This window comes from Artemia franciscana, chromosome 14 (assembly GCF_032884065.1).
Source record: "Artemia franciscana chromosome 14, ASM3288406v1, whole genome shotgun sequence".
Classification (NCBI taxonomy): Eukaryota; Metazoa; Arthropoda; class Branchiopoda; order Anostraca; family Artemiidae; genus Artemia; species Artemia franciscana.
The window spans coordinates 36,283,140-36,300,413 of NC_088876.1; the positions used below are offsets into that span (position 1 = coordinate 36,283,140).

Consider the following 17,274-nt stretch of genomic DNA (forward strand, 5'->3'; position numbering starts at 1 on the left):
AGATTTTTATCTTACTTTATAGGATTGAGCGTCAGTAAACATATAAAAAGAACATTAGGTGGGTGTATATCTTACAAGTACTGCCATTAAATATCCCCTTTTTGATTTAACTTAATCTTAGAGGCATGTTGCATTGCAAATCCTCCATCTAGAAGCCAAGTTAAATTCAGTTGGAAAGATCATCTCATTATCAGTGAATTCTCTGTTTACTTTTAGTCACAAACTGCGACATTTTTTACCCTGTTTTTATCTTCATTGCAATGAGTTAGAACTAAAGTCTTTATCTGTAATTACTTCTTTAGTTTTATAAATGTGTTTTGAACGGTCTAGTAAATTAATTTTCTGGAATAACTAAGTGGTTCCTATGTAAGAAAAGTTATTTCTTTTTTATTGTTCTTGTAGAATTAGTTATAAGGAATGAAGGCGGAAAATAAAATTTTACTTTAAGTAGTACACGCTCGGTAAATTCACACTTAAGAATTTTATTTTTGTATTTTTTATTATATATTTTGCTTTGTATTATTCATTTTCATTTAATCTTGCTCCTAATCATTAATTAATTAGATAATTAATGTAAAGTACACTCCAACAAAATGAAGGCAGAGTGGAACACTAAGGGATTCAAGGTTTGACCATTTTGAATCAGCCGAAGAGTAATGAAGCCCTGTTTACTGAAGACGCTTGTGCTTGTGCAGTCGTCTTAACTGAATACAAAATCTGAAGAATTCTTTTAGGTACAGTGTTGTCAGCGTGGTCAAGAACATCCGTCATATCATGTACAATAGATAATGTCAGATTCTTTTGGTGAAAAAAAACCACTTCAAGTCCCTTTATTCGTAAACTTAACTCAAACTGCTAATTTCGTATTTAACTTCAAGATTTCCACTTTACTGAAAACAATACTTATTTCGAGCCAAATGTCTCCTTTTCTCATAGCATCAAAAGAATAAATAGGAAAACATCATCGTGACTAAGATTACTGAAAAAATGAACGCGGTTTGGTAGCTTAAATACCAGTATATACTGGTATTCATTCCTTAGAGTCTTAATAATTTTGGATTTGTTAAAGTTAAAAAAGAAAAAAAGTTAAAAAAGGCATGGGGGCGACAGTCATACTTACCTTAGTCTCTGCTCGTTTTGAGTTTGATTCGGCTATTTATTCGAATATAAATAATACCATTAATGCAAAACTTATAAAATTATTTGACATTATTTCCACTCGTTTTTCACTAAATCAAGCTCTTTTTTTTAGTTTAAGAAGTTTTTCGTGAAAAGTTTTTCGTGAAAAGTTTTTTCTAAATCGATTTCTGCTCGTTTTTGTTTGACGGAGCCTGATTAATTGATAAAGAAAAGTATTGTTTAAATCTTTTTCGGTTTTTAAACAGTTTGTGATAACGAAGTGTAGGTAAGGAGCGATGCGGCTCAAAAGCAATCACAACTATAAGAAAGAGAGTCTTGATAACAATAGATACATCAAAAAAAATTAAACTTTGACGGTTATTCAAAATATATAAAATTCATCAAATTTAATGCTACCAATCATGAGTTACGAGCCAGAGATTAGCTGCGCAATTTTCGGAAAAGGGAAAAAAACCGAAACATCAAGTGATTTTGATATAATTCACACAGTCAGATTCAGCATATCAGAGAACCCTTCTGTAGATGTTTAAAACTACTATATAAAAAAATGGAGAATTTTGCATTTTTTACCAAAAGAACAAGGATGCGTGTTTATTTGTTTTTTTATGTTTTCCCCAGGAGTGATCGTATTTTACCAGTAATCCTAGAGGATCTGAAGAAAGCTCATTTGATCAGATATCAAAACCTCTAGTGCCCTTTTTAAGTGAGTAAAATATTTGAGTGCAACTAGCCCCTCCCCCCCAGAACCCCTCTTTCCCCAATTTGACCGATTCAAATTTTGAGATAGCCATTTTGTTGAACATAGTTCAAAATCTAATAACTATATCTTTGAGAACAACTTGACACCCCCCCCTCCCAGTAACTGGAGCAAGGGCTTCAAGCTATGAACTTTGATCATTGTTCAGGCATAGTGTCAGTTATCGGGAGGTACATAGACATTTTTTTGAAGGGAGGCAGTTTACGGCAGGAGGGCTACGTGGAAGGAACTTTCTATAGTGGGGGAAAGGAATTTTTTCATAAAGGGGAGCCAGATTTCCCTACATTATTAAAAAAACGATCAGAAACTAATAAAAAAAAGTTTTACCTGAAAGTAAGGAGCAACGTTAAAACTTAAAAAGAACAATCTGTTTGTTTTACGTATATGTGGGAGGTTTCTCCCTTCTCAATACCTCGCTCTTTACGGAATTTTTTTTCAAATTTTAAATAAGCTCATTATTCTAAATAAACAACCCTTGCGTTTCAGGAGTCATTCTTAAATAATTGGAAAAAAAAGTCAAACTTCAGCGTAAAGAACAAGGTATTGAGGAGGGAGCAAGTCCCCTCATATACGTAATAATTTCTACTCATCTTAACTTTTAATGTTGCTCCTTGGTTTCAGTTGAAAAACTTTTTTTATTTCATTTTCTATTAAGAATCCATCTTTTGGCTTACTTCTTATACGTTGGACAAAGTTTTTCAACAATTTTCAGTAATATACGCCAATTTGAAAATCAAAGTTCAAATCTTTTTGAAAAATCAAAACTCAAATCCTTTAATTTAGTTCTACACCTCCTCGAGCTTTCCTGAAAAATAAAACTTGATATTCTTCCTAAAACATTGTATCTATGTTATTTTGACAACCTGGATGCACTTAAACTCTTTTGATTTAGTTAATTTCTATGAAAAAAAGTAGCAATAGCAGTAGCCCCGAAAGTTTCAACTTGACTTCTCAGTCGTTCTTGAGATATTACTCAGACGTTTTACTGACAGCCAGCATAAACACAACGCCTTTTGATTTAGTTTTAAAGCATCATAAACTTTCATTGAAGGTATCTACTTCATACCCTATTCTAGTCCTAAGATTTAAGAAAAAATGAGTCGTATTTCAGTTTTCTCAAAAGAGAAGCCGATACTTTAGTAATCCCCGAAATAAACGTTGAACCACTTCCCAAACCCCATAATCAAATACTTCACCAACCCCTTAGGTCTCAAAGGTTATCGGCAAGAAATGCAACGGTTAAAATCAGAAATCAGGTGACCTAGCTCTCCAATTTATTCAATTGCTGTTTCGTTTGTTTGAGTGAATGAATTTTTTCTTTTATTTATCAGTTTTTCGTTAGTATCCGTCGCTGGCGGTTCAAATTTGTTTGGATTTTGTGCAAATCGCGGATTTTGACGAATATCTCACTTTCTTGTTTGTTAGGCATTTGATTTTAATCTTTGGTCTTTTATTGAATTTTATTAGATTTTTTGCGGTTTTTGTTTTCATTGGTTTTGTTGCACTTTCCGCGCTTGTTTTTGGGTTTTTGCTTTTTTCCTTGATCATATTATTTTGTTTGCGCTGAAGAAGAGACGCGGTTGTTCTCTCGAAATATTCACTTTCTGTGTTTTCTTCAGTATTTTCATTTGCCCTTTAAAACCCCCATTTTTGATCGTTTTCATTCTTTATGCTAAGATATCCAGACTGGATATCTTAAGAACTTGGATGCACTTAAACTATTTTAATTTAGTTCAATAGTAGAAGTAGAACCAGCAGCAAAAGTGGCAGTGAAATTGGTAGCTCTGGGAGTTTCAGCTTAATACCCTAAGCCGCTGTCGGGATATGGCTAATGCTCTCCTTTGATGACCAACATCCTCGATGCTCTATCTAAGTCTAACTAATACCCTTAGCATTAATGATAGTGGTAGCAAACCCTCCTTTGATAGCCCACATTTACATAGTGTCTTTCAATTCAGTTCAGCACGACCCTCACCCCTCTCACTTAACTTGACAAAAACCCTTAGCATTAGAAATAATAGTAGACAAAGTATCAGAGGTAGTGATAGAAGCAATAGGACTAAAATTAGTGATAGCAGTAGTAGTATTAGTAATACTCTATAAGCTGTCCTAGCCGTCCTAGCTGAGTGGATTGATGCGCTGGATTTACGATCCTTTGTCTGAGAGGACGAGGATTCGAATCCTAGTGTACCCTGTTCCTGATAGTAAATATCACTACTATCAGGAACTACTATCCTGTTCCAGTGTACCCCTAATCTGTACCCTAATCCTAGTGTTCCTGAGATATATCTTTTTGACAACCAGCATGCTCATAGTGTGTTTTGATTTAGTTCAACCTTCTCCTCAATACTTTCATAAATTCTTACCTTCATACAATAAGCATTCGTACTACTAATATCATAGTTGAAATAGCAGTAGTAGTAGAAGTAGCACTAGTTGTGTTGTATGAGCAGTAGCAGCAACAGTAGCAGCAGTACTTTGCGTATATTGCCTTTTAGTTAGTTCAACAGCCCCCTCATGGTGCCCTGGAGGTTTCAGCTTTGATACGCTAACCCATTCCTAACATATTGCTTATACGCTCTTTTGACAATCTTTATGAACATAGTATGTTTTGATTTAGTTCAACTTTCCCCTCAATATTCACTTAAATTTTCACTTCGATATCTTCAGCCATAGTAGTAGTAGTCGCTACGCTACAGATAGAAATAGTTATATTAACAGTAGTGGTAGAAAAAATAGCAGTACTAGCGCTCAAATCCTACCTTTTTGGTCAAATAATTATCCCCTTCATTATTCCCTGAAAGATCTAACTTAACGCCCTCAGCCATTCCTGACTTTTGCCCTTTTGACAACCTGTATGCAAATAACGTGTTTTGATTTAGTTCGACACTCCCCTCAACATTCTCTGAGAGCTTGACCAGAATAACCTTTAGCTTTTTAAACATTAAAGTTCAATCATACCCTCTTTCCCAATGGTCATGGAAGGGGGGTTGGTTGCCGTCCGATCGCTTTTGGCCCTTAGAAAGCGTACTGGAACTTTCAATTTCCGATTGAATAAGCTCCTTCCGAAGTTTCTACGACAGATCCTTCTATACAAAGCACCTTTGGGAAAAAAATAAGTAAGTAATACACTGTTCCCACATCACTCTTTATTTAGGCAGCTCTATTGCACTGCCTGATATTTAGACCGGATATCCCCCCTCTCCCCCCCCCCCATGCACTTCCAATAGAGGAAGGCTGAGTAAAGGGGAGTGTTTTGACAACCAAGTTCAAAATTAAGAATTTTTTTCATCAGTACCACATGTATTGACAATTCGACGTTAACGATTACAAAAAGAAAAAAAAAATCAAAACTGGATTATTATTAAATTTATGATCAATAATAATTTGAAGTGTGCACGAAAAACTACTAGCCTGAAACCAGTGCTGCAACAAGTACTCCAAATTTTTACTTAAGTATCAAGTATTAAGTACTCATTGTTTTTTTACTTAAATATCAAGTAATAAGTACCTTCCAAATTCTTACTTAAGTATCAAATATCAAGTACTTGCCGAAATTGTACTTAAGTAATACTTCAAGTACTACTTCAAGTATTTATTCTATATATATATATATATATATATATATATATATATATATTTCTGATATAAAGCCCATGCTACCTTTTTTTAAAGCCATTCTGAAGGCTTCTTAGCCCCTTCCCTTGCCTATAAAATGTCCCCTGTCCTTCGTCTCTTGGAAATCTTAATCAAGAACCAGAATTTCCGTTTTATCGTTTTTAACCGTTTCCCTTGTTCGGCTGGTACACACCCAATGAAGTCCAAGAAAATAATCTTAACCAATTTTCAACACAACGACTTGAAAGGAAAAGACTATCAAAATATTTAAGTGCAGTCAAAAAACTCTTGATTGGATAAGACATATCACATGACAGGATTAATACAGTGTACACAGAGTTGAAATTCTAGCGATTAGTGTTCAATCAAATCTGGCACGTTTGAAAAAATACAGGGTTATTCTGAAACATGTGGGAATGATGGAAAAAATATGGAAAGTATTGTTTTCCATTGTTTGGCTGGTACACACCCAACGAAGTCCAAAAAATAATCTGAACCAATTTTCAACACAACGGCTTGAAAGCAAAAGACTTTCAAAACAATTAAGTGCAGTCAAAAAACTCCTGATTGGATCATAGATCACATGACAGGATTAACACAGTGCACGTAGAGTTGAACTTCTGGTGATTAGTGTTCAGTCAAATCTGGCACCTTTGAAAAAATACACGGTTAATCTGAAACATTGGATAATGATAAAAATATATTGAAAATATTTTTTTCCCTTGTTTGGCTGGTAGACACCCAACGAAGTCCAAAAATAATCTGAAGCAATTTTCAACACAACGGCTTGAAAGAAAAAGACTATCAAAACAATTAAGTGCAGTCAAAAAACTTCTGATTTGATCAGATAGATCACATGACAGGATTAATACAGTGCACATAGAGTTGAACTTCTGGCGATTAGTGTTCAGTCAAATCTGGCACGGTTGAAAAAATACAGGGTTATTCTGAAACATGTCGGAATGGTGGAAAAAATATTGAAAATAGAAAAATAAACTTTGGATTGGCTTTAAAACAGGTAAAAGGTAATAAAGTAGTTCATTCTCTGATTCAATAAGTAAAAACCTTCGCAAGAAAAAAACTCAAATTTAAAAGTAAGGAGCCAAGTGAGTCAGTTGCAGACTTTTTAATAAGAGAAATTAAAGCTCAATAATCAAAAATAAAAAATCAATTGATGACATGTCTCGCCCTCGGCACCTTTACAAGGAAACTACCTTAAGTTTTCAAGTTAGTTTCAGACACGCTATGAAAATGTATGGCATCTATATCCTTTGGCGGGTTTTCACTCAAGCAAGCCGCATGCTGTGTAGTCAATTCAGATGGTCGGTAAAACTCCCTACAAACATATATTATAAAATCACGGGCTTGCAGCAAGCCCGCTGATTCACACGCATTCCATACGGCTGGTCAAACTGCAGAATGAATGAATGAATCGATAAATGAACTTTATTATCCGTAAAAGTTATAAAAAAACACAAAGTACGGAGTATTATAAATAAACAAAAACAAAAACGATAAACAAAAAAAAATTCAAACTAACAAAAGACAACATGGACTAATTAACCAGTATCAATATGGGAAAAAGGCTGCAGAGGGTCGTAAAAGTGAATAAAGTAGATAGTCTTTTTACATAAATCATCACTGGAAGACCGAATCCAAGAAGACATATCTATTAAATCAAATCGAGCAATTATTTTTCTGTTTTGGTGCCATCTAGGAAGCAGGATGAGGATTTTCAATATCTGAAATAAGCCGCAGGTAGAATATGGGGATTTTTCTTACGAAACAGATGAGCCATGCCTGATAAAAACAAAAGCACAGGGGCGCAATGAGCGTTATAAATCATGCACAAACCGTTGCCGTTGTAACGACTTTTGTTTGGGGATATTTTTCCGTAAGCGACGCGTAGGTTTTTCACGGCTTGATTCACTAGGGATGAAAAGGTAGGGAAAAGTGTTGGACCGAAACAGACCAAGCCAACTAACTAAAGAAGAACATGGCAGAATTGCAGTCCCAGCAACGAATGGAGCGACCGCATAAGGGCTGTTAAAACAAATAAACTCGAATTTAGACGCATTAACTGACAGTCCAATTAGATAGCTCATTGATTAATATAGTAAAATTGGAAAGCAATCCACGGCGAGTCCGGGCAACAAGAAGAAGGTCGTCTGCATATACAACAGAAGACAAACCAATATTACCGTAAGAAGCAGAACTTTTAAGGGGACGCAGGCACGATGCAAGCACACATTTAAATATAATAGAAGACAATACGGCAGAAGTTGCAACCTATCTATTTCTAGCAGCAGTTTTCACACCATGAAGTGGCAAAAACCATGAGACTAAGTCGAAAATCTTCTGTGAAAGAAGGAATAAAACAAGAGCTAAGAGCTCATATGGCACTTGTGACGAGGTCGTAAGAGCCAAGAGCTCATATGACATAGGCTCTAGCAAAATTAACTCATTTTTCTAATTTTTCCTCTCCATTCAGCCCCCCAGATGGTTGAATCGGGAAAATCAACTTTATCAAGTCAATTTGTGCAGGTCCCTGACACGCCTACCAATTTTCATTGTCCTAACACGTCCAGAAGTACCGAACTTCCCAAAGCACTGGAGTCCCCTAACTACCCCAAAGAGAGTGGATCCAGTCCGGTTTTGTCAATCACGTATCTACGACATTTGCTTATTCTACCCACCAAGTTTCATCCCGATCTCTCCACTCTAAACATTTTCCAAGATTTCCGATTTCCCCCTCCAACTCTCACCCAATGTCACCAGAACTGGTCGGGGTTTAAAACAAGAGATCTGAGACATGAGTTCCTTCTTAATATCAAATTCAAAATACCTCACGAACGGTCATCCTTTCTTAAGTTAAAAACACCTCAATTTTTGTAATTTTCCCGAATTAACACCCCCACCAACTCCCCCAAAGAGAGTGAATTCATTTCGGTTATGTTAATCAAAGTATCTTGGACTTCTGTTTATTCTTCCCACCAAGTTTCATCCTGATCACTCCACTCTAAGCGTTTTCCAAGATTTCCAGTCCCCCCCCCAATGACACTGGATCCGGTCGAGATTTAAAACACGAGATCTGAGTTACGAGGTCCGTCTAATATGAAATTTCATCTGATGAAATTCAAGATCTGATCACTCCTTCGTAAGTTAAAAATACCTCATTTTTTCTAATTTTTTAGAATTTACCCTCCCCCCAACTCCCCAAAAGGGAGTAAATTCGTTCTGTTAATGTCAATCACGTATCTAGGACTTGTGCTTATTTTTCCGACTAAGTTTCATCCCGATCCCTCCACTCTAAGCATATTCCAAGATTTTAGGTTTCCCCCTCCAATGTCAACTGATCCGGTCGGAATTTAAAGTAAGAGCTCTGAGACAGGATATCCTCCTAAATATCAAATTTAATTAAGATCCGATCTAATTTTTCCAAATTAACCTTCCTCTCACTCCCCCCCCCCCAGATGGTCGAATCGGGGAAACAACTATTTCAAATTTAATCTGGTCTGGTCCCTGATACGCCTGCCAAATTTCATCGTCCTAGCTTATAAGCGCCTAAACTAACAAGACTGGGACTGACAGACCTACAGAATTTGTGATCACTGTATGTCACTTGGTAAATACCAAGTGCCATACAAAGTAATTTTTCTCTTGGAATGGAATATTTGGTTGAAGGTTGGCTTCAGTATGACTTATTTTGGAAAAGAGTATTTCCAGGCTTTGGGCAAGCCATGGGTGGAAGTAGTTACAGGCCCTACTAAACTGAAGGAAAACTCGACTTTCTTAAAACTTGAACCCCCCCCCCTCGCCCTATTTTAGATAGGGCTTGTGATATCAGAGTTCCCTGATCCGACCCCTGATCCTATATGATTTCTATATAGGATCATTATTATATTTCTTGTTGATCCGATAGTCATCTTTGGTCTAGCTTTCATTTGGAAATGTTGCTCCATTCGCAAGTTATACTAAATTAAACCAAAAGCTTCACTGACATCCACCAATCTCTCGCAAGCTACACGGAATTAAATGAAAAACTCAACTTTTGATTAAGCTTTGGTCTCCATCCCAGAACTCAATGCATACCATACTCTTAGGCATCTTTATTCAATTTTCATCGAAATTCATCTCCATATGCAAGTCATAGTGAAATAAATAAAAAACTTGAATTTTTTTTAACACTTAAAGCCCCATCACCCTAACTAATCTCAATTTTAAATCCAAATAGTTCAATTTCCATAGAAATCTGAATGGTGGTTCTCCCGCTATACTCGATTGCACAGACGGGTGGACAGACAGACAGATCTCCAAAACCTATCTTGATGGATATTTTCCACTATCCAGATGAGTGATGACACCTGGATGATGATTTGCCATTGTTTCCCTTTTTTTGGATCCAATTAGCCAACATGGCTAGCTAAGACGTTGCAAAATCCCTCCGTCCGTCTGTCTGTCTGTCCGTCCGTCTATGTTATCACGTATAGGGGGAGAAACGCTGGTTGGATTTGGATGACAATTTTGATGGCCAGATTTGGTGCCAAGGATCATGAGACACATCAAATTGAAAGATGAAGACCCTAGCTCAAATAAAACAGGGGGAGAGGGCTTTACCTGCTAAAAACAGTTTTTCGTTTAATTCAGAGTAACTTGCGACAGGAGTGATAGATCTTAATGACAATTGAACCAAAAAGGCCTAAGACCATGACACATATCAAGTTTTGAGAAAAAGACCCTAGCTCAAATTTAACAAAGGGGAGTGGGTTTCAATTCCTGAAAAATTTAAGTTTTCAGTTTAATTTGGTATAACTTGCAAATTGAGTAACGGATCCGAATGAAAAATAGACCAAAGATGCCTAAGATATGGGCTCATATCAAGTTCTGGTATCACAAACACTCTCAAATAGGGCGAGGGGGAGAAGGTTTCAAGTCTTAAGAAAGTTGAGTTTTCCTTTAATTTAGTAGGGCCTATAACTTATGAATGGAGTGACAAATCTGAAGTCAGATTCGTCTGAATACCTGAATTTGCTGGAACGAATTTGACAAAATACCACTGTATCGGATCCAGCTAGAATTGCCTAGACTTGTTATTGCAGACAACATTTAGATGGGCAAAGATTCATAGCTTCAATAGTTTTACCAATAATATGATCCTGAAGATGATGAAATGGTAGAAATCTGGTTCAGTTGACGAGATGACAAAACTAATGTCAGAAATATAAGCCCAAGTGGACTACAGTATGCAACATTTAGCACAAAACAAGGGATTTTAGCTCACTGTTGACCACTGAACTGTGAAATAATTTCAATTTTCTTTGTCATATAACTTTTAAACAAAAATTAAACCAAGTGTTAATCATACTATAATTTTTTTTCGTCAAAAACAAATACCTTATTTCATATCCAAAAATAGGGCATTGAGCTATATCTGAGTTTACTCTAAATCTAAAGGATGATGTTTCTTGTACATTGCCAAAGCACAGACACACAAAAGCTGTATCTGAGTGTGCTCTAAATCTAAAGGTGGTGTTTTCTTGTGCATTGCCAAAAGCACACACACAAAATTTTCGTGTCAAAGGTAAAGTATTTGAAAAACCAAGTACATTAAAAGTATCTTAAGTAATAAGTATTTCGTATTCTTACTTAAGTATCAAGTAATAAGTACACCCTAGAGTTTTTACTTAAGTACAAGTACAAGTAATGGAAATTTTTACTTAAGTAGTACTTCAAGTAAAAGTACTTCAAGTAAGTGACAGCACTGCCTGAAACAATTTCCCCTAGCAGCTTGGAGTCCCTATTTCTAATTTAATCTGGTCTGGTCCCTGATACGCCTGCCAACTTTCAGTGATCGCTATATTGATCACGTATCTAGTTTCGGATCTTCATGTAAGAATTGACGTGGTCCGAGATTCGTACCTGAGACCTCTCGCACCCAAGCGAGAGTCATACCCCTACACCAGTAATCCACGCTTAAAAAAATCATATGTTTTATGGGCAAATAAAATTCTTCTCAAATATATCGCTTGAGTTGGACAAATGCCCGTCTTATAACGAATTAAATGAAAAAAAAAACAAGTTTTTTAACTGCAAGTAAGGAGCGACACTAAAGCTAAAAACGAACAGAAGCTATTCTGTTTATGAAAGGGGTTGTCACCTCCTCAACGCCTCGCTCTTTACGCTAAAGTTTGACTCTTTCTCACAACTCTACTTTAAAACAAAAAAAAACTTTAGCGTAAAGAGCGAGGCGTTGAGGAGGTGACAACCCCTTTCACAAACGGAATACTTATATATATTATATATAATTATAATATACGGCAGAGTGTCTTCGTTCACTACAACCCTGGAACGAAATACGAAACAAATATCAAATGTATGGTTAAAATGGGTGTTTTTTTTTATCTTTCAATCAGTGAGGCCTAGTCTTGGCTCGAAAAACAGGTCTTTCAAATAAAAAGCTAACAAAAATAGAAAAAATGTGACCTTTAACTCCGTTTTGGAATGATATACGAAGCAAATATGTTTTTTGTTTTTTTATTATCTAGTCAGATTAAGAATTTTAATTCGCTTTTCAGAAGGCTTAAACACAGGGACCTTTCCATTAGAATTATAGAAACGTCAATATTTTTTTATCAATGGTAATAATGGAATTTAGCTAAATTGCAACTGGAGTATTTTATTTCATTTTACGATAGTTTTTATCATAAGTCTTAAAATATTTACTCTGTTGTTAACCTTTTCTTTTTTTTCAGAATTTAAACTATATTGGAATTTTTTTATACCAATTTAATTCCACTATGTTATCAAGTCTCTTGTAAATCGTTGCTTTGATTCATATACTGAAGTATTTTTGTGATTTCATTCATGTATTTTACATCGTCTTAGATTTTGAGGAAAATAAATAAATATTTATATTGTTTTTATGTAAGCGTCAATTAATGAACTGAAGAAAAATATATTGAAGTAAAATTAATTTCTGTATTTATGACTATTGCATAGAATCAGGCGCGTACACAGGAGGAAGGGCAGGGGGATGGAAGTATTTGGGCCCCTTTCCGCCTCCACCCTAAAATAAAAATACTTTTTCCAATTATGAATATATTTTCACATTTTTATATAATTCGTTCATTTTTTCGCCTTACAATACCCAGCCAAAATAACTTCCTATGCATGTTTCTGTGTATAATATTGGCAGTAATCATTCACCAACATCTAGCTTCTATGTTGTGATACATACGCTACAAGATTAATTAAAAAGAGATAGGTATAGGGCAATATTTTTTTTTTTCGCAAAGACAATTAAAATCATGTACTTAATATAAAACCTAAAGTTCGCACACAATAGAAAAAAAAAGGAAAAGAGGGTTGTCAAACTTCAAGAAAATCTTTAAGTAGAGTAACTCGACATTTTTCGGCGATGTCCACTTGATTTTCAAGACTGCTAATATTAGCTGTTTCAACGTGTTCAATCTGCCACGAAAGATTCTCAATTTCCCTTTCCAGCTGCGCCTGTTGATACTCAAACTGAAAAACAAAAAAATATTTAAATAAAAATTATTACAACACTTTTACTTAAAGAAATGCATTGCAAAGTAAAAGCCATTTTTTTTTAGATAGCAAAGTTTCAAAAGAATTTTGACCCACAAAGGTCATATCTTTAAAGACTAAAAATGAAAGCGTGGGTCTCATGACAAGTAATGTGGCATGACATAAACCTGTCATAACAAGTAATGTGGCATGACATAAACCTGTCATGACAAGTAATGCGGCATGACATAAACCTGTCATGACAAGTAATATGGCATGACATAAACCTGTCATGACAAGTAATGTCGTTGCTGGAAGTAATATATGGCATAATGAATACAACGAGTCCTATACCCCTAACAACTTTCCAGAATTTTGCAATCAGGCAAATGACGTAATAAAATCATTTCGAGGACAGGTTTAAGTACGTAGACGACTTGTCGTCGACTTCTGACATCTCAGATGTCGACAGTCGACATCTAGACGACTTGTCGACACCTCATTGAAAACTCTGAGGCAGTTCCCCCATTTAGTGATACAATAATAAGCAACTTTAAAGACCAATGTACTATCAACAGCCTTCAAATCAACGAAGGAAAATCCAAAATCCTTCGGTTTAATCCTTTTAAGAGGGAAATTGTCAGTCCCACCGTATTCTAGTGCACCTTCAGCTGTTATTCTCGGTGTCACATTTAGCACTGACTGCTCGTTTAATACTCATACAATGATACAATCACTATATAAAGTCTATATATAGTATATATAGACTATATACTATATATAGTATATAATCACTATAAAACTATATAAATGATACAATCACTATAAAGGCAAATGGTGAGACGAGTATACCCTTATCTCATAACGTTGTTTCGGTTTTTCTGTTTTCCGAATTGAGACGGCTTATCTTACATAAATCCGACCAAGTCACGAGTATACTTGCCCTGTATGGGGCCCTCAAGTCAACAACACAGGTTACCAAGGTTACAGGTTATCAACTTGAGTCACTATAAAAAAGAGCCTTTAAAGTTATTCTTTCAGACGGATATGTAAGTTATGTATCGGCATTATCTGTTCTACAACTACCGTCCCTTCGTGAACGTCGTTTGGGTTTGATCTGCAAATTTGGCCAATTTCTTCTTAGCAGTGAAAAACATAAAGATTGTACCACTAGTTATGAGGAATGAAATATACACAAGGTCAGCTAAAACTGGAATTACCTACTCCAAGAACAAACCGTTTCGCCAATTCGTTCGTTCATTTTTACATGTCAGCGTTTAATAAGTTATTGTCTTGTGTTTTTTTGTGTTTTTTTTTCTTGTTTTCGTTGTAAGTACTAGCGCCATTTAGTTGTAATTTTATTCTAAACTATGATTGCTTGTATAAACAAGACTATTCTATTCTATTTTATTAATAAGTCAACAATATTTGGCTGGAATTTTGGAAATATAACCAAGCATATCTAGAGGCCCTTATCTTTTAAAGTACCATACAAGAGCACTCGAAGTCCGAGAGCGTTATACGCGAAACATCTATTTTACGTATAACACGAAATAGAACTTTGCGCATAGCGAATAAACACACCTACAAAACTATAAATTTCGAAGACTTTTCTTTTGGTTGTTTCAATATTGTCAAGTGTTTGAGACAGTGCCACATTTCCGTCACTATTGCCACGTTTTATCTATAAATTTGCAAAAACTAATTCGTTAAACAGGACAATGCCTTTCGTCCCAAGAAAATTCAAATATTCACAATCTGTGGATTCACAAAGGCAAACTATACCTTCAAAAGAAAGCTATACCTTCTGAAGCTCATAGGTTCCATATGTTTTTGACCATAGGTGCCATATGTTTTTGGCTTGTTAGTGTCATATGTTTAATATATGCTCTAAATGTTCCATAAGTTTTTGGCCATAGGCTCCGTATGTTTTTGGCTTATTATATGTTCCATATTTTTGTTATATGTATTATATGTTCCATATATTTTTGGTAATATGTTTTGCATAAAAAATTCAAATGCTAACAATCTGTTGATTCACAAAGACAAATTATACCTTCAAAGAAAGTTATACCTTCTGAAGCTCATATGTTCTTTATGGTTTTGGCTTATTATATGTTTATTATATGGTTTTGGCTTTTTGGCTTATTATATGTTTTTGGCTTAATATCTTTATTAAATGTTATATGTTCCATATGTATTTGGCCATAGGTTCCATATGTTTTTGCCTTATATATGTTTCATATCTTTATTATATGTTATTTATGTTCCATATAATTTTGGCCATAGGTGCCATAAGTTTTTGGCTTATTATATATTCCATATGTTCATTATACGTTCCATATGTTATTGGCCATAGGTGCCCTATGTTTCTGGCATACATATATTATATAATATGGCATATATATAGAACATATATCACATGTTCTAAATGTTCCATATGTTTTTGACCATAGGTTCCATATGTTTTTGGCTTATTATTTGTTCCATATGTCTATTATATGTTCCATATGTTCATTGTGTGTGCTATATGTTCCATACGTTTTGGCCATAGGTGCCACATTGTTTTGGCTTGTTTTTCAACCAAAATTCTTTTCCTTCAATTTTGAGTCTACTACTAAAAAAAACATCATTACTGCATATGAAGGTCTTTTCCATCAAAAATTAAATTCCCGATATTCGAAACTGTTTTTTGAAACAATTGGTTGTGTCAGTTTCTACTTAAATAATTATAACAATCAGATAACATTTTCAATTTCATTTATGCTCAAAACTATTCAGCGCCGTTCAGCTTCGATTAATTTTATCAGCCTATTTTCCCCTTTGGCACTTCATTCCTCACACTTCATATTCCGCAGTTCAAACTATCTACTGCTATCGAAGCTTGTAACATTTCATCCCGAGAATCTAGAGACACCTACAATATTCTGAAAAACAGTCCATAGGTTGCTCTCCTATTACCTGTAAATGGTTATTTGTTTTCTTTAAACAATTCTTCTTTGACAATTTAAAAACTAACTATCCCGTAGAGCAAGATAAGAAGACAAAATTGTCCCAAAAAAATACAGAAAAATTAACAAAAAACAGGAAAATAAGTCACACTTCACTGAAAAAAAAACCTTTTAAATATTTTCACTTTTTTTTAACTTTATTAAATCCAAATTTTTATAGGTTCAGGAATGAACTTTAGCATATATATATATATTAAACTGTCAGTCCACATTCATATGTTTTTCTCAGTAATCTTGGTTAAGAGGTTGAATTTTTTTTTATATATAAGATTTTTTTTTATATATATAATTATTTTTATATATAATTTTTTTTATATATTTTTATATTATAAGACATAAAGACACACCTCGAAATAAGGATTATTTTAAGTCAAGTGCAAATTATGTTCTGTTCTTCAAAAAGCACAGGGGGCATTAGCCCTAATTGTCTTAGTGTCTGTTTGTTTTGAGTTTGATCCTCATATTTCTTGTAATTTCTGTTCGTTCAAGGTTTCATTTATCTTTTGATGAAGGTTTGCGAAATTTTATGTTTATAACATTTCTTAATTTTATTTCTGCTTATCTTTGGTTCAATGTAGCCTTTTACATTTCTTTAAAAGTTAATTTGTGGATCAAGACTTTTGAAAATTAAATTTAGAAGAAGAGAGAATAGAGCTTAGACTTATTTGAAAACTGTTCACAGGTCTCTTTTTTGGATGGATTCAATTTTATCTGTCTCTTTTTGACTGATGCCAGAGCACCAGCTTGGACAAGCATATCCTTGATGTGGGTATGTATAGGATGGGTATACAACTCCTGAAAGAATGGGAAGGGGGATAAAAACTTTAAAAAACACATCAAAATTTGTTTATATTCATATTTTTACGTTTTTAAGAGTCGGGCAAACATTTCAGGGGGGGGGATAAAAAACTCTTAACCCGCCCCCTGGATATGGCTCGGTCTGTGATTTGCGACTATTTACTGACCAGTTCTTTACGAGGTCCAGCGTCTAGAAAATAAGCAAACGGATATGTATACTGAAGTGTGTAACGACATCGGGCCAATAGGGCTGAAGCATCTAGCAGACATTGCCAATCGATCCACGTGCCATCATTTGTCATAACTTTGGAATTTATCCTATCCTTAATTTTTTGGACTGTTGCTTCCTCTAATCGTAAACTTTTGGCATGATTGTCCCACTGAAAAGATAAATCAGGTCAAGCTTTTTCGCAAGTTTTAAGG

The 17,274-nt window shown here is 34.8% G+C and overlaps 1 protein-coding gene and 1 long non-coding RNA gene across 2 annotated transcripts in view; one reads left to right on the plus strand and one right to left on the minus strand.

Moving 5' to 3' along the window:
* The first annotated feature begins 267 nt into the window (after positions 1–267).
* LOC136035653 (uncharacterized) overlaps positions 268–17,274 on the plus strand; it is a 43,618-nt gene continuing 26,611 nt past the window's right edge. Inside the window, exon 1 of the long non-coding RNA XR_010619492.1 lies at positions 268–366. This is a non-coding gene — a long non-coding RNA (uncharacterized LOC136035653). The remainder of the gene's footprint in view (positions 367–17,274) is intronic.
* Positions 12,781–17,229, minus strand: LOC136035652 (potential E3 ubiquitin-protein ligase ariadne-2-like). The gene is made up of 2 exons (XM_065717560.1): positions 17,019–17,229; positions 12,781–13,039 (listed from the first exon to the last, which is right to left on the minus strand). Exons 1-2 carry the CDS (start codon positions 17,151–17,153, stop codon positions 12,884–12,886), a joined length of 291 nt encoding a protein of 96 aa, XP_065573632.1. The 5' UTR covers positions 17,154–17,229; the 3' UTR covers positions 12,781–12,883.